This window comes from Micropterus salmoides, unplaced genomic scaffold (assembly GCF_014851395.1).
Source record: "Micropterus salmoides isolate LMB-PRFRI ecotype aquatic unplaced genomic scaffold, ASM1485139v1 Ms_hic_scaffold_19, whole genome shotgun sequence".
In the NCBI taxonomy this organism is placed as follows: domain Eukaryota; kingdom Metazoa; phylum Chordata; class Actinopteri; order Centrarchiformes; family Centrarchidae; genus Micropterus; species Micropterus salmoides.
In genome coordinates, this window is record NW_024041039.1 from 15654027 (window position 1) to 15677170 (window position 23144).

A 23144-nucleotide genomic window follows, 5' to 3' on the forward strand; every position below is an offset into this window, starting at 1 on the left:
GCAAAAGGTTTTCCATATTTTGTCGGCTTAATTTCACAGGAAACCAATGACTTTTAATTCATTTAAATACATGCATGTAAATGCATTTAATACGATCTATGTCGGAGGAGTGGGACAGCCGCTTCTTGTTCCGTCTTCTTTCAAAATAAAAGCTTTTTGGCGTAGGAAGAGGCTGACATGAGTGAAGAAATCGAACAATTTCTTTTATTCTGAAACTGCATCTTCTTTAATGATTTTGCGGGATTTTGGACCTGAAGTGTAGCTGTTTTAACCTCAGGAGTCGGGTATTAACAGTTTTAACCAGATTGCAGGTATAACACTTAAAGGCAGATTCACCGGGTAGCTTTTCTTTGTAGGTTTTATTACGTTAGGCTTTCAGACATGCAAAAGTCCAACGTTAGCTAATTGTGCTATATTGGTGGCAGTTAAGTTAACCTAGCGTTGGACGCAAATTTGGGGATTAAAGTGTTAACGTTATGTGACATTGACAACTTCCTGTCTGTAAATTACGCTTATAAGTCAACTAACGTTAGCAAACAATACAAAGCTAATTGCTACAGTGTCTTTGCTCTTTCCGAAGGCAGTAAGTTCACTGATATGAAGACAGAACAGAACAATTTTAACGTTAATATCTCCAGAAAATTGTCTTCGTCTTTTAAAATACTGTGAGCTTGTAGTGGGTTTTTCCTCTTCATACTTAACTCCCACTCTAACGTTACTTGGCTGGTGCACGAAGGTGAGTGCTAGACATTTCACACCACTAGTGACAATACATTCCCAACAAAACATTTGTAAATTTGTGGTTAAACTTCCGGGTGAAGTTATTTTATTGTCAAAGTTGTAGCAGTCACTACCTTTAGGTGCAGGAATTCAGGCAACCACTAGATGTCACCCTTGTGCCTCTAATGGATAAGCTATACTGACATCTCATCTGTTGTCCCTTTATATCCCACCCCTGATACCACGTGAAGATGTCTTCATTAGTGGCCTACGAGGATTCAGAATCAGAGGATGACTCTCTTGATCAAAGGGATGAGGGAGCATCGACCTCTGTCCCAACTGGATCCCGTGAACAAGACCAAGAAGTTAGGGTATTTAATCCTTCTGAGGTAACCCAGAGCCCTCACAGCTTCACATCAGACCTTGACAGGTCATATCATGGAAATGTCTCAGAAAGAAGCAGATCTTCACTACATTCACAGCCACAGAGCTGTTTTGGCTTAGAAAGAACATATTGCAATTACAGGACCACACGAGAAAAACATTTCAGAGATACCACAGCTCCTCTGAGTTTCTCAGCACTGCAGACTCACATGCCACAAAGCTTCGGCAATGGGCTGAACCAACCAGCAAAAAGACATCACACTGTCCCGTCTGGTGTCAGACCGTACATCCCCAAGAGACAGAGACTTACCACTTCAGTAGAGACAGTGGACCGTACAGTGCACCCAGCCGAGCAAGTCCCAGGGAGTCAGACCAGAGAAAGCCAAATTCTTTCCGAAGTATCAGCGAGAGTAAAGCCATATCTTGCTAACAAGCCCGGCGCTGCAGGGATACCGAGGAGGCTCCTGATGAGCCTGGGAGGCCACCAGGGCCCAGTCAACACAGTGCAATGGTGTCCTATGCCTCATCTCAGTCATCTGCTGCTGTCTGCCTCCATGGACAAGACTTTCAAGGTAATGATAGCAACATTAACACTGTCACTGACTTCAAAAATGATGCGCATTGATACTTGGAAGCTCTCAACTCACTAAACAGGGGATTTAGTGCTTATGTAGATTAGTGCTTCCAATGACTTGGACTTTCTCAATTGTTATTTTATACAAACTGACTTATGCAATTCAAGTTTTAGTTTTCATTCTGAATTTTTTTCTCCGTGTGATAAAAGTTGGCATTCTTTTGTTACTGCTCCATATGCTCCAAGTGGTGGTGTGGTAGAGTTTTTCTTTATAACGGTATAGTTTTTTATATATAGTTTCGGGTGGGTGCCTAGTGCATCGGGGCTGTCTAAGGGGATAATCATTTATATGACAGGCAGGGAGATAACATCTTCCCTGCTGCCTCAATTTATAAATGTACTTTCTTTAGAATCATATCTGTCAGTTGAATGTATGTCAGGACCCGTGGGACTTCCTATCGCTCTCGCTCTCTCTCTCTCTCTTTCTGATTCTCCCCCTCCCCCTTCTTTTCTTTATTTCACACCAGGAAAACAATCCCTCATCTCCCTACAGTAAAGGTCAAGCCATGCAGGTGTCTGCCAGTGACCAAATATTTCCCAGTAGGATGCCACGGTATCCAACCAATATCCTAAGAGGACTCTGAATAATCAATAATTTAAATATGCATGAGGTCGTTTGCATAACAATGCAAATGCAGCAATATGGCAACCACCTTCTTTGGCACCTGGAAAGGGCAGTTTGGAGCAGATGCTGGAGACGAGGGGAGAAGAGAGAAGACTTGGTCATTTGTATATAATAGTTTCTCTTCTCTATCTCATACTGTGAAACCAGTAGAAAGAGGAGTATATCAAATAATCTTACTCATCTCAGCAACAGGTCTTTTTTTTTCTCTCTAAATGTTCATACTAGCTTTAGATATCTTCAGCATCTGCACAGTAATTTAAGTTAGCCCAACAATTAGCAATGTTTGCTTCAGCTGGTATCTGACATGATTTAGACCAGAATTGCCTGATTATGAGGCGATACAAAGGTTTTATTCTGCAATTCGTCATGATTGTGATGTAATCCTCATGATTACTCAGTCCTAAAATGAAATTAAAACATACAGGAATTCAGTGGCTTAAAAATATTTATAGTTGATTTCAACAAAATTATAAATATTTTTAAGTGATCAGTTTTTTTTTTTCCATAGAAGAGCACATCTTGTTTTTTTATCTCTGCTTTACCTTTCACTGTTCAGGCTTTCATTAAAGACTAGCCTGAACGATAAATCAGCGTGCCAATATGAGGTAATTGCATAAATGGTATCGGTGTTTATAACAGCTGATAAATGTCATTTAAAAAAGAAACAAAGTGACAGAAGACAGATTCAGTCAGGTTATGAGTGTTGTTGTTGCATTGTTTGTCAACTAGAGGACACTCTGCAACTCTCCTGTTGGCAACACAGGTGTTTGGAAGCCACAAAAGACAGCAATCAGCTGACATAACTAGCTATACTTTTGTATCCAATAAAGGCATCTCCAATCATGTAATAACTAGATGTTTTTATACCATGGTCACAGAAAATAATTTGACTGGCATCATCTCATTAATAAAACCTGGGCTGCAACTCTGTTTTCATTATCAATTTTTGTTTGGTCTTCTAAATGGCAGAAAATAATTTTTTAAAACATTCCCATTGCAATTTATTATAAGACAAAGTGTCTTATTGCTTGCTTGTTTGTTTGTTTTTCTAATAAATAGTGGAACACTCAAAGATATTCAGCAGCAAATGCTTACAATTGTGAATCTTAGCTTGAAAAGTAACTACAGTAATTGTTCAATTATCAGAATAGTTGCACAGGCAACTATGACAGTTTTTTATACATTATTGCTCCTCCTGACTGTACAGTTATATCGATTATGTCTTTCAGCTCCCTTGCACTTCGACTACAATCTTTTCTATTCTCTGCGTGAAGGGTGAGAGGGGACGGACTCTGTGAAGTCTTAACACATTGCTCTTTGTGCTTGTGTTTCTTCACCCTCACCCTTCAGGCTTCCGCCTCCTCTTCTTCCATCCTGTCTTGTCAGTTCCTCCGAGGCAGCATCAGACTATTATTATTCCAGTCTGTTTGCAGCTGTTGTCACCATGGCTACGGCAGGTGTAAGGCAGCAGTTTTAACTTGATAACACGAATACCAATTTAGTTTTAATTACTGAGAGTCATTTAGGAAGCAGATTACTCATCTGCATGGATCCGCTTTGCGTGTCTGTTAAGTGGCCGGTGAAATTAAAGGGGACGTAAATAAACAAGCGCTCATTTTCAACCGTGCCCAGGGCGCACATTGTAGGGGATTATTGCAGTTGTGTGAGCACTGAATGGTGTTGTTGTGGTGAATATCATTAACTCTGTCAGTCATCGGAGACATGCCTTAAACAACATGCCACTTTGTCAGATTTGTTATGTAGAAGTCTGCATTTAGTTGAATGTTTTGAAGCTTTTGTGACTATAGATGCTATCATCGGATGCTGTTGAACAGATGTTCATGTTACCTTGAGATGGCAGTGTTTCCCTAAGCCTAAGATCACACAGAATAGTTAGTTAATAGATTCTTCACTCCAATATTTAGCTTTTCGCAATTAAAAGTGGGAGCCTCTGTCTCCCTCTCTGTTACTTTTTTTCTCACCCTGGAGGCATCTCTGGCATTCTGTTTGTTAAACCACTGCCTGCTGGATAGATATGTCAGTCTCCCCCCGTCTGCCTCCTGTGGGAGCTGTGGTACAGACTTTCTCAATGTGTTTTTTGTGCTGTATGGAGGAGTCATCTTTAATAATGAAACACAGAGAGAGGCAGAGAGGGATCTGCAGCGCCCCACAGATCTTCAAAGTTCCTCTGTGGCCCTTGCAATGCTGGAGAAGCAAAAATACTTCATCATTAGTGTAAAATGCCTCACCTCAGTGGGCAGGAGACTGAACCACCCACTGGATTTCAGGCTGGGCTTCAGGGAGACACTTTTTGTCTTTTGACATGTCTGACATTAAATCACACTCATTATCAACAGGACATCTGATGAAAAGCAAGTTTGCCAAGTGATCGTTTTTAAGCCCGGTGCAAAAACACAGCGACAATGACAAAAGATGAAGCCAAAATCAACAATAGAACAATCTGGCAGATTAATACCTAATCATAAATCACTGTCTGCTTATTTAGGCCTCTCTTTGCACTTTATTCACAGCATGATATCACATTTCAAACCAGCCAGATAGTAGAGTCACAACTAACAGAAGGGTGCTTTTCTCTTCAGCTCTGTCTATAGTCAACAATACAAAACCACTAAATCCATTAGACCCCACAGGGAATTAATTTCCAGGTGCACTCAAAAGGTAATTAGTTTGATTTATTAATTATAAAGCTTGGTTTTTACTTCAAATCCAGCAAATAAGCCTGACTTGTGTACATATTATGCCAATTTATCTAGTGGCACTTTGCTGAGTAATTTAATTTTATTTCATTACAACTAAATTTAGATGAGGAATGCTTAGATTACATCTTCCTCAGCTTTGAAAAAGAGACAGACTACATTCAGCACTTCTCATTCACAGAGGAAATGTTTTCAGGGCCGGAGCACACGTTGCATTCATCAACTGCTAAGGCATGGCAGAAAAAAATGTCCCTTTGTTTCCTCTTTTCAGTCGGGAGAACAGTGGCCACCAAACCAGGCCTGGACGATTTGATTCTCAGTACACTGCCTTGAAACCTCGCCCAAAGCTTGCAGGTCCTTCCCTCTTGTTTGTATGAAGGAAAGCACAGTGTATGAGTGCCTTCTGATGTCTCCTCTTCTTCACTGCTACTCTCTAGCATGCTGTTGTTTCATTCGGTGTTTGTTTGAGGTGTAAAGGATGGCAGGGTCAGTGTCAACTTTTAGCCTTTTAGCACTCAGACAGAAGCTTTTTTTGTTTTGTTTTTCATAGAGCATCTTTGTCTTTTGTGTATCAGTGACGTGATGAGTCAAAGCAACCTAAAAAAGACTGAGCACAAATGACTGATATATAACGTTAACATGTTGTTAAGACATGTACTCATATAAAAGCTTTCTACCAGATTATTTTGAGCTCCTGCATTAAAAATTACTTTGTCTCCCCAGTCTCAGTGTATTTGTGACTTTGTCTTGATGTGATGCGCCCATGTCTGGCAGGTGTGGGATGGAGCAGAAAGCGGGCGATGCCTGAGGGTTTACAGCTGCCATTCGGGAGCTGTGCGCGATGCCTGTTGGACCCCCTGCGGGCGACACCTTCTCACTGGCTCATTTGACAACACAGCTGTGAGCACAGATGTAGAGACAGGTGAGCGGCGACACTTCTTTCTGTGTGTCAGATGAACACAATTTCATGGAACAAACCATGCTGATGCTACACTAAAACAGAATAACTATGCTTTACCTTTTGTATTTTGCTAAAACACTGAGGAAGTGACAGTCAAACCACATCACATTTGTTTAATTAAAATTTTTGAGCTCCTTTTGAACAAACATTTTTCTCTGAGCATATTGCTGGTGTTATGGGAAAACAAAATGTCTTGGCAATTTCACTTATTGCTAATTTAGTGTGGGTCTTTTTCTAACTCACATTTTTAGTATAATAATTTATGTGTGGAGTGACTTTAATTTGCCTTGGGCCCAAAAACCTGTTATAAACTGAAACTGTGTATAAATTGCAAAGCTGCTTCTCTCTCTCTCTGAAGTCGTGAGGGGCAACCTTCAAAATCCGCATTTGTAGAGCAAATACATCACAACCAGTCAACTATTCAATCCGAAAGACTCCTCCAAGTGTAGCCAAGACATGCTGCCTTCGTTTCCCGTGTAAATGTAAATTAAACAGTCGGCATTTTCGCCTGTAGTATCTCAAAATCCAGTGGGGTCCAGCCACTTTTAAATTGTGCATTTCATCCACGTCAGCTCATCAGTTTACTTCAACAGTATCATATTAGTGTACATAAAGTGAAGAACCAAATATTCTTCTGATAGTTATAATTTCAGTATATTGTATAATCATAAAATATATACACTTGTAATTATTCTTTTCATTATATACACCCTGCAGTGACGTCTTCATTGCTCCATTGCATTGTTTGGTATAAAGACCTCATTTAGGGAGGCGGTCGATCCTCTAAATTAAGGTCTATAGAGGCTACACATCCGCGTCAATGGAGATGGTTCCTAAAATGGGACGCCACTCTCTCTCTGTATCTCACACACACATCACACAGACAATCTACAACAGGGCGACTGCTTGTTCAGCAGTTCACTCGATGTCCTTCATCTCAAACAATTCATGAATTTTTACACAGCTCAAATTAAAAATGTTCAAAACTCAGATTTCCGAATGAACAGAAGAGTCACCAAGAATAATGTCAAATTCCCCAACAGCTAATGGAGTATGTTGCAGTGTGCATAAATGTAGGAAAAGACCTCAGAGAGGTTTAACGAATTGCGCCAATAGACACTGTTTTGTAGCCCCCGTGGCAACGATATCTCTAGGGTCAACACATCGCTGTGATGACTTGCTGCCGTTTGCACTTCCCCTCTCAGCATGTCTGTCAATACTGCCAATAAAGCCTACGGATAATAGCATGGCCAGCCCATTAAACACACAGGCAGCTCCAGGAAGGGGATCAATAATGGATACATCACCACAGGAGCAGCCACCATGACCTTACACGGGAACGTCACAAACCACAACACAACATAAACTAGCAAATTTATTTATTTATTTTATTTTTGGTCTTATACTTTGGTAGCTACCGACACCTTGCTCAGCGCCATAGGACATCGTAGTGGATTCAAACTAACAGCTTTGAAGTAATGTCACACATCCAAAGAGCCCTTGCACGTCAATCCTGTAACTCGTTTTCTGTTTGTTTTTTGATGATATTTTTTATTAATCTTATTTATTTTCTTACCACTATTATTATTTATTTGTATGAACCAGGTTGTTTCTGAGGATGAGAGCGCGCAGCTGTGTGCTGGAACTACAGAGCAATAAGCATGAATTCAGATGGCAGCACGAGATGAAGAAAATTTAATTTAGTTGCATATTAATATGGGAGTTGGGAATTCCAGCCTAGTTTCTGCACAACTGTAGTGCAATTTTAATGTGTTATAGACTGTTTGTGATTAAAACCAATCATAGTCAAGCACTGAAAAGGACAGAGGCTGAGCTGCATAATTTACCTCATAATAATTTCAAGACAGACTGACATAACTGTCAAAACTTGGTTTTGGCTCCCATCTTTCCAGAGGATTTATGTTTCTGACACACGACACACACTCATAACAGTGCTACACCAAGGTGTTGGCATAATAATGACGGTGATATTTGAATAACAAAAGAAGCTCCCAACATTCATGCAGCCAAAATGTTAACGCTAGATCTACCAAGAGTGATGGGGATAGTGAGGGAGCTGAGTGTTTGCCGTGTGAGACTGTAATCAGGATGAATGTGATCTTTATGCTTTTCACAGTAATGCAGAGCCTCTCAGCTCTAACAAGGAAGGCAGCTGGGCCCATTCTCTTCAATTCAGTTCTTTTTGGAGATGTGGGCAGGCCCTTTAATGATCAGTGAGAATCTCGTAGGACACCTGACCCCATATTTCACCACCACACACCCTAACCGAATGCTGGTATTGTTTATAGAGAAAAAGAATTATAGAGGAGCCAAGGCACTAAGAAGGCTGTGTGGGACCATTTTCCTTGGCCATCTTTGCAGTTGTTCCTGTGTCGAATTTAATTTGTACAATCTTATATCCACTCCCAGTGGGCCAGCGGCAGACTGTCACAGCTGAATAGCAATAGCAGAGGGAGAGGTGGATGTGGGGAGGGAGAGCAGGTTAAGAGGCCTAATGCAGAAGGAGAAAGGGAGAGAAAGGACGCAAGAGACATCAAAAGAGAAGAGGGAGAAACAGAGAGAGCAGGAGTTGGGGAGTGGAATAAATGAATTTTATCTGGAGGGCATTAGTGTGAAGTGGCAGCTGTTGTCCAGCGTCCTTGGAAAAGCTGATTGGCAGAGGAAAATATGCCTGTGTACCCACAGGCTGCCACAGGATGATGCGTCAGTTCTTGCATGTGTATGCAGAACTTGAGTTCTCTGTCCAGATCCCTTCAGGCACTGGTAGAAGGGAGATTGTCCTTGCTTTCAAAAAATACACAAAGAGAGTGCCAGTGCTGGAGTGGGCTTGTGCGTTGCCCTTCCACCTCACATTGGCTTTGCAGAATCATATTTGATGAATGTAGCTAAAGGCTTGAGCAACAGTTTAGTTGTAAGATGGAGTTTCACATTATTTTTCACAGGGCTGACACATAGAGACAGACAACCATTAATGCTCATAGTCACACCTACGGGCAATTTAGAGTCTGTGCCAGTAGTGCAAGTGCTAAATAATGAGTCACATGGGGGGTTTGAGACTGGGGGCCATGCCACAGAAAATTCTTTGTTTTAAAAATTAACATATCCAGATACAGGTGCATCAAAAAAAAAAGAAAAAAGAATAAGGTGGAAAAGTGAATTTGAATTTCACTGAACTAGACTGAGAGATTAAAGGCTCAGGAAACCTTGGCATGAGTTAATTAGCTAATTAGACCTCTTTTCAGGTCAACGTTTCTGAATTAAAAATTATTTACTTTAAACTTCAAGAATATTTTGTGATACAGTATTTTTGATTTCCATGAGCTGTAAGCTGTAATTATCAAGATTGAAAAAAAAAAAAAAGGATTACGTTATTTGTATGAATCTAGAATATATGAAAGTTTTACTTTATGAGTTAAATTAAGGGGAGAAAATGAACTTTTCCACAACTTAAATTTTTTGAGATGCACCTACACTCACCTAAAGGATTATAGGAACACCTGTTCAATTTCTCATGCAATTATCTAATCAACCAATCACATGGCAGTTGCTTCAATCCATTTAGGGCTGTGGTCCTGGTCAAGACAATCTCCTGAACTACAAACTGAATGTCAGAATGGGAAAGAAAGGTGATTTAAGCAATTTTGAGCGCGGCATGGTTGTTGGTGCCAGACGGGCCGGTCTGAGTATTTCAAAATCTGCTCAGTTACTGGGATTTTCACGCACAACCATTTCTAGGGTTTACAAAGAATGGTGTGAAAAGGGAAAAACATCCAGTATGCAGCAGTCCTGTGGGCGAAAATGCCTCGTTGATGCTAGAGGTCAGAGGAGAATGGGCCGACTGATTCAAGCTGATAGAAGAGCAACTTTGACTGAAATAACCACTCGTTACCACAAATGTGCATGTGTCTGCTCAAACGGTCAGAAACAGACTCCATGAGGGTGGTATGAGGGCCCGACATCCACAGGTGGGGGTTGTGCTTACAGCCCAACACCGTGCAGGACGTTTGGCATTTTCCAAAGAACACCAAGACTGGCAAATTCGCCACTGGCGCCCTGTGCTCTTCACAGATGAAAGCAGGTTCACACTGAGCACATGTGACAAACGTGACAGAGTCTGGAGACGCCGTGGAGAACGTTTTGCTGCCTGCAACATCCTCCAGCATGACCGGTTTAGCGGCGGGTCAGTAATGGTGTGGGGTGGCATTTCTTTGGGGGGCCGCACAGCCCTCCATGTGCTCGTCAGAGGTAGCCTGACTGCCATTAGGTACCGAAAGCTTCATTTTACAGCGGTAACCTGCCCAGTTAACACGGATTTCAACTGGTGATGTGATGGGGAAAAAAACAACAGATCCTTGCTGTGAAGGAAAGTAAAGCCCAGATCATTCTTTGGTGACTGGTATGACTTACTTTAGTGCGGTTAAACAGTGGCTCTCAAGAGTCCGGGGACCCCCAGGGGTCCTTGAGGGTGATCCAGGGGTCCCCAGCAAAATGCTGATGAAACTGTAGTTTGTAAGAAAGCATGGCACATTTAAAACTTAATATATTAACCACAATTCTTTAAATCCACACACATTTACACAGTGACATAATGTATAACTATTTTGGTCATGGGTTTCATACACTCAGTAATAAAACATTTAAAAAGTATAAACAAAAGTATCAGATGGGGGACCAAAAAGCTTATCAAATAAGGGTCAGTTTAAATCCCTTGACTTGAAAAAGTTTGACAGATGGATAGATTAATTATATTATATACTGTAAATGCTACTGTGAGAATTTCTTCAGTGGTGAGTATACTTTGCAACATGTGTGTCATCAGCTACCCTTGATAGGGAACGAAGTGAAAACTGTCACAAGAAGTATGCAGACTTTGTATTTTTTTTTTGTGCTGGGTTAGTAACTGGACGGTGCTAATTGAGCACATGATCACTGAAACAGATTCAATCAAGGTAAATTTGCTATTACAAAAACACCTCCAAGATTTTGACCTTACGTAGGAGGTCAGTCAGTGTTTGTGCATGCAGTAAATGATCTTCCCAGAGGGCATCCACACATTTTCTTTGGCCATTTAACACAAGGTCCACTTTGTGTTTCCAAAGCTTTCAACCACATCTGGGAGGGCCTTCCTCAGCAGATGGAGCTGCTTATTTGTCATGGAGACAGTTTAGTTGTCATCATGTGACAGCTGGCTATATATATTTGTCACACTAGAGTTCAGTAGTTTTTTTCGCTTCCTGTGACGCTGGAAATCTTTGTTATCTTTGGTGTCGGGATCATCAGCTGTACAGGGACACACTGAGGGACGTGCATTAATAACTTCATTAAGATAAATTTAATAAATTGCAATTCAGTTACAATGTTCAGGACACTTTCTTAACGTGAAACATCAAACTAGTTACAAATATGGCTTAGTAAGCCTGTTTCCAAGATAGTTTTTTGGATATGGCTTGTCAAAACCAAGTAATGTGTGTCTCACCTTTGTTTATGTTGCTGTGACAGCACCCTGCTATGGTGGATCCGGTAATGAGGGAGAGTACCCATTTTCTCCCAGCACCCCTCTACTCTAAGGGGCTCATCCCCCGCCATCCCAATCATCCCTAATGTCCTCTGCACCGTAGTCATCCACTGCGTGTCAGCTCCGCAGGATGATCACACTTTCTTTCAAGACTACAAAGTAAACTATGGCGTTGGAGGAACGGATCACTGCAGCCTTCCCTTATCTCCCTCCTCTCAAGCAAGCTAATTAATCTTGCTTAATTAAAACATGACGAGGCCCCTATTTATTACAAGGAGATTGTTGGTTTTCTCGTTGTCTTGCCAAACATGAGTTTTAAATCTCGATGACAGATCTTCTCTGTATCGCTGCGGGTAAGCCAATTAAGCAGGAAGCGTGAGCCCCGGCGAAATGGCCTGTTAAAACTTTGCATCAATGCAATTGAATTTGGGAGCGAGCTAGTCCACCATTAAGTGAAAGAAGGTCCATTTTTGCTGCAGTTTATTAGCCGTGACCCCCCCCCCCCCCTTTTTACAAAGACTCGGTAGGAATATCCTAGAAGAGTGTAATGAAGTGCATTCCTGTTGTGGGCTTACTGCCTAAGACTGTTTTGGATGGGGTCTTTGTTGTTTGTTCGATGAATTAATGAGGAGCCGTTGAACCCTGAGGTATTCTACTTTGCATAGCCTTTGACAGAGCTGCTGGCTTGTAGTCTGGCTTGGTTCCCTGTGTAGCCTTCTACCGGTTTTCCCAGGAAACACATTTTTTTGGTCGCACCCTGTCAGGCTTAATTATATTTAAGCCCCTCAGTGTTTTTGTTTTGTTTTTAAGTATGACTTTTTTTAATTGATTTAGATAAAGCTGCCTCTAGCCAAAACAGTGTTTTATATTCTGGTTTCTCTTCTCTATCATCAGTGTCTTTCTCAGTTTAGATTATCTTTTTGTGTTGAGTGATGATTAAATCAAGTAGCCTTTTAGAGATTGATACATATGATGGCTGTCTGGACCATAGACTGTATATAAAAAGGTCTGGACATATGCCCAGACAATCTCTCGCAACCCGCATGCAAAAACTGTGCGATTTTTCAGATTACTGGTCAGTCCCATCACCCACCATCATTAAGACAGACAGTTCAGTTGTTTTGGGGCATCCAGTGATTAAAAACATACGTTTCATTTCATCACAAGAAACTGTATGTGGTCTTATGTGAGAGTATGTGAAACTTGATCAAACACTAACCGATGTAGACTGTAAACAATATCACACTGTGCTTCAGACCTGAAATGATCACAGGAAGCTTGTTATCCTTTTACTTTAACATCGTTCCTTCATGAATTCCTGAAGGAGCACCTAGTTGGGAACACTATCTTTGGCAGAAACTTACAGCAAGATTTACTGTATCTTTGTCAGCGAGCTTGTTTCCCAATCCCCATTTCTAAGCGAAGGCGACGGCACAATTTTAATTACGCACAGTTTTTACTGCACAGGAATCTAATGGCCACGTCACAAGCAGGATTGGATCCTCGCAGTGCATTCAATTAATAAACCAAGGAGTGGTTTCAGCAGAACTTGCATCTCAGTGGAATTGTAGTTGAAATTTATTTTGTGTTTAGTTTCGTGTTTGACAGCCGAGAAAGACAAAATGTCTAATCAAGCTTTTCATGTGGCATAAACTGCAACAGTTTGTCTTAATTCATTAGTATAACGGTCTGGGTGTTTTTTTTTATATCCTTTTTGAATGTATAGAAGACACACAGAATGCACTAGCTCTCTTTGTTTCTGATTCTGTTTCTTTTGTTTTCTGTTTCTCACTGTATTTTGAACACATGAAGTACATCAAAGAAGCTTAATAACACTTTACAAACTCATTCAGAGAGTGTTGGTTTGCTCGGACCCATGTGCGTAGCAGTGGCAGGAGTGTACAGGAGAGAAATAATCATTTAGTACTGTTTCATGGATTTAGAAGATTATGAGAGAAATTTCATCGTCTACTACTCTACCTCTGGAAAAGATTACTTACATTATTAATGGCAAACGGCCCATTATAAATGGGTCCTTTTATTTTATAAAATATATATGGAGAATGTACTTTACTGTTAAAGTAATATGAATAATGTGGTTCTTGAGTTGTAAATCTAAGTGGTCCTCCGCAGTTGCCTTGATTTGCTAAACTCTTTTTTCTTTGTTCTGTGTCCTGTGAATTGTATCTTTGGGGTTTTGTTATGATTTCTCTTTTAATTGAGTAATCGTTTGGTCTGTAAAATGTAGAGAAAATAGTGAATATGTCCATAATGATTTCCCAGAATCCAAGTTGCCATCTTCAATTATCTTGTTGCCATTTTTTCTTGGAAAAAAAACTAAAACAGTGATTTGATCTTCTAATCAACTAATCATTGCAGCTCTACTTGATACTATCCCTCATAATTGATGTAAATATACCTTTACTCATTGTTGGAGCTTATTTGAAAATATTTTAAGAAAAAGAAAAAATTGATGGGAAAAAGAAAAATCTTTTATCAGGACTGAAAGCAAAGGCATTCGGTTTATGAGTGTAAGATGCTGCAATTTGTTGTTGTTGTGAGAATCTTAGCTTTTAGCACAAAATACAATATATTATAAAGATTCCGTCATACTTCAGTTTGGCAGTGTGTAATCTCAGAGTTCACTACCGACAAAAGATATAAAGATTTCAGAAAGAAGTTGATCTTGTTCTCCTCTCTCTTATTTCTTCTTATCTGTAGGGCAGCAGGTGGTGAAATTAGACAACCAGTTCAAGGTGATGTGTGTGGTCCTGCATCCCAGCAGCCCAGAGGTATTCCTGTGCGGAGGTTACAGTTCAGTGGTCAAGGCCTGGGACTCTCGGAGCTGCAAGGTCAAACTTATTAACCTCCTTAGAGTAGATTTATCATTTTTATTGACTCTGGTTCACAGACTATTGTTTGACCTTTTTATAAATCTAAGGCAGGTAGGCTTTGAACACATGCTTCTCATGCACAGCTCCCTCCTCCAGACCCACCGTTACACACCAGTACAAACAAGCTAGTAGGTACATGTGGCCACGCACAATGACCCATGCTATATTTCACTAAAAGGATGGTATTGCATGCATAGTAATGCAAATAATACTTCAGATAATCTCAGTTGTTTAAAGCAAATTTAAATTGTTTTTGGGGCTCATAAATTGTTCCTGTGAAGCTGCAACCTAATCTTGATATTAAGTTTAATGGGCTGTTTTATATGATAATCCTGTTCACTTCATGAGTGCTCACATTCCCCCAATTTAATTTTTCCCCCCACAGCTAACTGAATCGTTTCCCTGCAGGGTTTTAGATTTAATACAGCAGGGATTGCTTATGCCAGTAGGTGTCAATGTGAGGTGCAGTGTGAGGACCAGTCCTCACAAAATAGGTTGTTAATGCTGCAGCGTCCTGACTGTCTGTCAGTCTTAGCACTGTGTTTCTTGCTCCGGGGGTGAAATTACCCCACTTCATAAAATGGCTGAGACGCACAGGCACAACAGTAGCCCAATAGTCTGAAGTCTTTCCAAATGGACTCATTAGGGTTAAACTGGATGCATGAGATTGCTCTACCATGTTATGTTAAAACTCTGATAAGAGCAAGACTTATAGTTTGGTTCAAAGCAGAAGGCAAGCAGTTAAAGTTGCATTTAGGGGTTTAAGGTTAAATTTTCCCATGTAGCTGCTAGCCGTTCACTCAGTCGCCTAATACAATCCAAAACTCTGTGAAAAGTGAGCTAGAAAAGACAAATACCAAAAAACTGTTGTTCGATTAGAATGAGAAATGTAAAGTTTAAATTGCAGCTGTGACCAGTCGATAGATACCCTGTCTCATTTTCTGCCATTTAGCCTTAACCCATTTCAAGATTTAAACAGTTTTGTGAACCTTTTTGGATTTGAATGTCTGTATACCGGTTGTCACTGATGGCAATACTTTCTTTTCATGATTGTCCTAATTATATTCTGATACAGCCTGATTGCACAAACCTAAATGGCTTCTAGTTTGAGGGCAGGAAATTGGTTGATGGCTGTAACAATCAATTAATTTCATTAATTTCTAATTATTTTTGCAATTACCCTGTATCATATGTCAGAAACAAGTAAAAAAACATCCCCTCAACCCAAGGTGATTGCTTGTTTTATTTGACCATCAGTCCAAAACCCAAAGATAATATCTTTGCTTGCGTATATGACAAATCAAAGCATTTCAGAAGCTGGAACCAGAGAATGTTTGGCATTTTTTCTTGAGAAAATGAGTGGTTATAAAAATATTGCTGATTATATGTCAGTCAATTAATTGTTGCATTTGTAGATGACTCTGAGTTTCACTAAGGTGCTAATGATAACCTGTTAGCGCCGGGATCTCTAAGTGTCGCCATAGGTTACAATCTGAAATAGTCTTATCTGAACTAACATTTTAGCCTGATCATCTAATTTTTATGTTTTTATTTCTTTAAATATCAATAACTGCATAATATGTTGTTGTAGGATAATGCTTTATCTTAACACAGCAAATCCACATTACAACGCATTGTGTATGCTATAGAAACAGTGCTGGACACATTGTGATCATCTGGCAAGGTTAGACAAGTGACTGACAATGTGTCATGACCGCTGACACACTGAGTTGTCCCATATTGTCCCACCATAAGGGAAAAAGTCCAGAAGTTCCCCTCCTTCCTGTAATTGGTCTACTGAAGGCCATGAATACTGTGTATTGAAACTAGAAAAGCATATATATATGCTATATAAGCATCATGGATTATTTCAACACTAATTCTAACTAAATTAAATGTACTAAATGTGGTATGTCTACTAGAGACTGTTCACAGAGTCATACAATTACATCCTATGACTGTGTGTGTTTCCAGGTAGTTAAAGTGTACAAAGCAGGGGTCCAGCAGACCTTAGACATCCTGTTTTTGAGAGATGGTGTGGACTTTATAACAAGCTCTGACTGCGTAAGCAGAGACTCTGCGGACCGCACCCTCATCGCCTGGGACTACCAGACCACAGCCAAGGTCTCCAACCAGATCTACCATGTAAGTAAAATGTGTGTGTGAATGAGGAAAAGCTAGCCCCTGAGTAAATATAGTAATAATTGGCACATGATTATGAAATTACCAGCTAAAAGGCTTAAAATCAGTTTGAATTTTAACAAGCAAATCCAATTTAAGGTTAATTCCTGAAAATATGTGAACGTCCTGATGTGAAACAAGTGGGTAATGAGGCATGTGGAACTGGCATGTTTTGACAGATACATGGTGCTGGAGGAAGTGTGCGCTCTACTGAGTGCCACCTATTTTAAAAATGTGTTTTTAATAATCTCAGTGTTTTTAATAATCTCAGTGCTTTTTGGTATTGAATAAATTCCCAGCCCTGAATGCAGTTGAATTGAGCATTTATTGTAGAGCGCAGGAAGTCTCGTCAATTTTTCATACTACTCTTGATATGTACACTAGGATCGACAAAATAACATGGACACCGTATAATTCACTACAACAACATAAACTGTGGTCTCAGAAACGACCATTGCAGGTTGATTGCATTATATTATGAAGCGTTTCCATGACTTCAGTCTCAATTCAAATTAGCTTTTATTGGCATGAATGTATAACAAAAATATTGCCAATACACTACATTCAGCCACTGCACATCTGAACATAAGGCTTTTTCCAAATAATGGTCTAGTTGACATGCAGCTGACTTCATGGTTAGTTAGCAGTAAGAAAAGTCAAATAATGACTTCATTTCCCCTCTGGATTTTCCCCTCGGCTCATTTGGCCACCAGGAGCGGTACACGTGCCCCAGCCTGGCTCTCCATCCACTTGAGGAGTCCTTTGTTGCGCAGACCAATGGGAACTACATGGCAGTATTCTCCTCCCAGCGGCCCTATAGGATGAACAAGAGGCGGCAATATGGAGGACACAAGGTCAGTGGTCAACAACTGTGGCCATGGGGGTAGGGAGTGGTGGCTGATCAATAATCCTTTGCAAAGGTAGAATTAAAAACAAACACCCATCGTAACCTGCACAACACATTGTTGACTTGTGTTTCCTCCGCAGCTCCCTCCCCCAAAACAAACACACAATATTTCCACTGAGGAAGGCAAACAGATCAGAATACGGCTGTCATGGTCCCCCATTGTTGGTGGCCTTGAGGTGTAAACATTTTATTTGTGGACCTTTTTCATTTTAAACCACATGTAGTACATGTGTTAGCAACCAGTCACCGTATCACACAACCTTTTAGTGTAATAATATATACTTTATCACAGCCTGAAAGCATGACATCAAAATACCTACAAACAAGAGCCAAGTCTAACTTAATAATCGTGTCCATATGCACACAAATGAAAGAGATACCTCTCGGTCACACTGGTCCTAAAGAAATCCCTTCCAAATGAGTTTGTAATGTAATGCTAGCAAATCCGCAGTCCTTATTCTGTACCAAAACGCATTCTTAACCCCAGCTGAAGCTAATATGAGGCCTCAACATTAGTTAGACAAATAAAAGTGGTTATCTTCCAGGCTTTTTAGAATGAAATGCTCTTTTTACACACGTACAGAACAACACTACATATGGGCTTGCTGTAATAATATAGATTTGTAAAAATCCAAACTAACCTTTAATCTCAGTGGTCTGTGTCATTTTATGTCATCCTACATTAACAGTGGACTGCTGAGGATTTAATTTGTTGATTTTTAAAAAAAATTTTATTACACCTATATAATTATATATTGCGCTGTCTGTCTGTATGTATTCCTGGAAATTCAGTTGAGAAACAGTTTCTAGATAAAATAACCATATCAGAATGTCTCTTTAACCAGTGAATTAAACATCTCTAATACAGCCAGAGATGAGAACGTCTAGCTCTCTCTCTATAAACGGTAATAAAAAAAATAATTTAAATAAAATAAAATAAATATTGTCATATAGCCCACCTGTAAACCAAGGTAGATTCACTGAACATGAATGTACCCAGATCCACAGTCCCATACTTGCACACACCGACAAGTGGAAGGTGCTCAATGCAGCCACTGCCTTGCTCAAGGGCACCCTGTTAGTAATAATAATGCAGTGTACTGTTCTTTCACTTACCCCTCACAGATTTATTCTGTTTCTCCGACTGGTGTAATCAGCAATGCTTCCTGATCACATGCACCCTTGTTGTAACACTTACTGTACTGACACTTTATTGTACCAATGTTAAAATGGCTAATTGGTGGATAGTTAATGCATCGTAACTAAGTAACACGTATATTCTTGTAGGTGGAGGGGTATGCGGTGCAGTGTGAATTTTCTCTGGATGGAAGCATCCTGGCTTCAGGAAGCTCCACAGGCTCTGCCCACTTCTACGATTACCACAATGCTCGCACACTGCACATCCTGCCCGCCCACAGCCAGCCCTGCCTTTGTGTGTCTCAGCATCCCGTCCTTCCTGCGACTGCGGCCACCTGCGACTGGGCTGGCGAGATCAAGGTCTGGCACTGAAAACTCTGAATGGACAAGAATATGGACTTTATGGAAGTTATAAGATGTAGCGTGTTGACCAAGAGCATGAGATGGAAGACAGTATTTAACTGAAAACTCATGCCCATCCATCTTAAAGACTGTATCTCCCATAAGCTCTTGGTATAAGATCATGAAAACTTGGCAAAACATGCTGGAAGTCAGCAAATCTACTGAAAAACTGTTTTTTACACTGTGTATCTTGTGATGCTTTCACATTATTTTGAAAACCACCCACATTTCTACTCCCATTGATCCCCCTTAGTGTAGCACAACAACAATAGTCACTATTGTGAAAATCCTACTGTAAGCATGTTATTTATATTTATCCTATCTCACACTGTTTTCACATCCTGAAATCAGGTTGGTCAAGTTATAGCACATGAAATCAAAGAAAGTTTCTTTACGGTTCAAAGAGTTAACTATTGTGCACTACAGTGTATATATATATATATATATACACACACACACACACACACACACACACACAACCTTAATGCTTTTATAGTCACACTAAAACATCATGTTCTTGAAGTTTTTGTCAAAACAAAAAGAAAATATTCTCTGTGGGCATTTTCTCATCAGTGGTGTTTTTCATTCCTACATTCTGCATACACATCGCTTTCCTCTATGCCTTTTTGTTCTCACAGGCTCTGATATGACATTTTCTTTCACACTGACAGCTTAGCGCATCACAGAGAGACAACCGGAGAACTAAAAAAATACGCAGATATCTGTCAAAACATTGCCAGGTTCTTCCAAAATCCTGCCAGTCAACAGCAGAGTGCTGACGTGCACACAGATGCTTGTGATCTTTATACAGTATCAATACACTTTGCTTTTTTGCCCAGAGGAAAATTCTTATGGCTTAATACTTTTTATAGCCCCCGCGGTGGTTAAAACTGTAGTTAATAATAGTTAAATTAACATTATTATTGTCTTAAGACCACTAAGTAATTTGTGAAGCCAAATGATGATTTGCATGTGCTAAATAACGAAAGCTTCTGCTGTTGGTTGTAGCCCTTCTGTGCAAGTCAGATACAGAGGATCATTAACGTCAAAACAAATTAAGGAAGATTAAACACTAAGGCCTCAAAAAGGTGAAAAAGACCAAAGAATAAAGTTCAAGACCAGCAACAGCAAACCAGGGGGCGATATTGGATGACCTTTTCAGGAAAGACATCTTTAAATATTGGTTACTTATCTGTAGAACAACAAACTTTGAACAGAGTGCAGAGCACAGCAGCCCCTGCCCCTTCACTCACATATAGTGACAGTTCATATTGAGATACAGAAATCTACTAGGGCCACAATTTTGCTCCATAGCACTGACTGAGAACACAAAAGAAAGTAACTAAGATAAACAGAAACAAGGAGCCCTTCAAAACCTGCTCATACTTTTTTCCTAGCCGCACAACTGTGTCATTAGCTGGCGGCTGTCAACATGCACATTTTTCTGTGTGGTACATGCGGTAAAAGGGCTTTCCACTGTTTTAGACAATGTTTAATTGTACTTTCAAGTAGCGTTAACGTTGGCTGTTCACCAATTTAGTTCATCCCACTTGATGGTGCCGACTATTTACTGGCGTTTACTAACCTGTTGGCGATTTAGACGCAGGTAACTATATGTACAGTATCTGTGCAATGTAAACATTGAATACATTTTCTGCCTTGCACAAAGCAGATAGTCACACAAATAGTTTATACAAACTGTATGTAAATGTAAATACATTATACCTTAGCAGCACACCTGTCATTAGCTGGCCGCTAAGTACAAGTACACGCAAATACACACAATTGTGCATGCTCACTTCAACTTGTAATATACACCATGCAATGTGCACAAAATTGCAAACTCCACTTACCGGTAGTTCCACCCTTTTTAGATTGAAATCCCAATGATTATGTAATTTCTCCTAGCAAGTTCTCCCATATGTACTCATTAAAACAGCCAAGATGGCGCGAGTCGACTTACTCCCGCTCACCCTTGACCTGTTAAAATTGTCAGTTGAGCACGAGCTGAATATAGATGTCTATAGATGTGGTCAAATCCCCTCCATTAGAGACTGCATGATGATATGGCAAGTGTCACATTGGGTGTTTAAGAATCTCTAGGGAAAATTCATGCCAAAAATCACTTAAGATATTTCTAGGATATCACAACTTCCACCTACACATCTACTAGGGGTGGGAATCACCAGAGGCCTCACGATACGATATTATCACGAACCTTAAGTCATGATATGATATTATTGTGATTTTAAACATTTATTATCTTTTTCCAACTTCAAATTGTGCCCCCAAAGGAAAACTCTTTTTCTCCTGGACTGAAAAAGCAATTGGTTTTATTATTATAGTACCAAAAGGTAAAATTATTATGTACAATTTGTATAATAAAAGATCTTTTCTTGACGTCCGTTTATCGATACAATATTACCACGGAAAATATCGCGATATTATACTGTATCTGTGTTTCCCCCCACCCCTAACGTCTACAAGTGGCAACAAAACTCTAAACGCTAACATTTCCCCAGCTAACCTCTGCAACGAGGAGGAGGTGGATGGCGACGTCTTCGAAATTTGACAGGACAACAAAAAACAACTGAAGGATGAGATAAATAAAGCATAAGAGAGTATGAATAATGTATAACTAATACAGAGGAGTCAGTCCCAATCAGATGAGGAAGTCGTGACGGAATTTTTAAAACTCTAGTCCCAATTGGAATTGGAGTTTAATTCATAGCCAAGGGATCAGAGAAGAGCTCACTGCCTATGATAAACTTTGCTGAGGACTTTTTGAAAGAAAATTTCTGTCCCCCACTGTGAACCTCCAAATCAAAACATTTCCAGGATCTTAAGGGTTTACGGTTCTTGAAATAAGTAATGTAAAATAACCAGGATATACTTCCCAACACCCATCTTTATTAAGTAAATAAACATACAGTAAAAATATATAACCATGCATCAGACAGACACACATGTTGACATTTAGACAGCTGGCCTGTTGTTCCTGGAACAAGGCTGGAGGTAGGACAGGACAGCTTAAGCCTCTTCATTCAGGGTCAAAACATTCGATAAATATAGGCTAACATCTACTGAACCTGGATTAAAAATAGTCATAGTTTAATAACAATTGTATTTGTAGTATCTTTATCTCTTTTTAGACATTGTGTCCACAACAAAGATACCATATATCCTCTCAGTCCCTCTGTACATTGGTTACATTTAACTCCAAACCCTTTCCACCTTTTACATACTCATACATTGTACCAAATAAGAATATGCTTGAAGACTTTTGGCCTGTGTAGTGCAATTTCACCTTCATAAACATGACAAGGTCAAAAAGAAGAGATGGAGTTTTAAAATATTTAAAAACTGCATTAAACTAGTTCCCAGATCTTCCAGAAAAATCCATTTGTGACTACTCGAGGGCAAAACTGAGTACCCATTATTTAGCTTATCTCTGTCACCATTCCTCTCAGATCTATAGAGCCACCCATGCAGGAAGAAATCCTTCAAGATCTGTTGACTCAAATGGCGCACAGATGTTGGAGCAGTGTCGCTTTGTCTCCATCTATACTAGTAACAGTAGCAGATGGCAGCATGATTGTGGGGCAGCAGGCCAACTTCTCTGCAACTCTTTATTTAACATAAGGCAGGATCTAATTATAATTTGTTTTATTCACCAACAGAACAGCATGCCTTTGCCACTTTCTATGTGTTGTGTGTGTGTGTTTGTGTATGTATATATATATATTATATATATATATATACACACACATACACGCTTTGTCTAGCTTCACAGTGTTTTCTCTAAAATAGCCTAATTGAACATGCTGGTTTAAAAAACAACACACTGTACATTTTTGTCTTTAATCAGTTGTTTCTAACTACCTTCTCAGTACACATACATTGCAGAAGAGCCAGCTTGCCGGGAGAATTTTCCAATTAATCTCCTGAAAATGAGATGATCCGGCACTTTTTATTTTTGGTTTGTGCAACTAGTTCAGTGTTTAAGAGTTCATATCAGGGTAGAAATTTGGCTGCATGTGCCAGAT

The 23144-nt window shown here is 39.8% G+C and overlaps 1 protein-coding gene across 2 annotated transcripts; it reads left to right on the top strand.

The window, feature by feature from the left end:
• The first annotated feature begins 173 nt into the window (after positions 1-173).
• Positions 174-21498, top strand: wdr25 (WD repeat domain 25). Of its 2 annotated transcripts, none has more exons than XM_038728419.1 (7): positions 174-311; positions 972-1676; positions 5855-6002; positions 14299-14429; positions 16446-16616; positions 17366-17506; positions 18847-21498. In XM_038728419.1, exons 2-7 carry the CDS (start codon positions 972-974, stop codon positions 19066-19068), a joined length of 1518 nt encoding a protein of 505 aa, XP_038584347.1. In that variant the 5' UTR covers positions 174-311; the 3' UTR covers positions 19069-21498. The 2 variants fall into 2 exon arrangements, with proteins under 2 accessions (XP_038584347.1, XP_038584346.1); XM_038728418.1 differs by lacking the exon at positions 174-311 and adding an exon at positions 319-736.
• The last annotated feature ends 1646 nt before the right edge of the window (positions 21499-23144 follow it).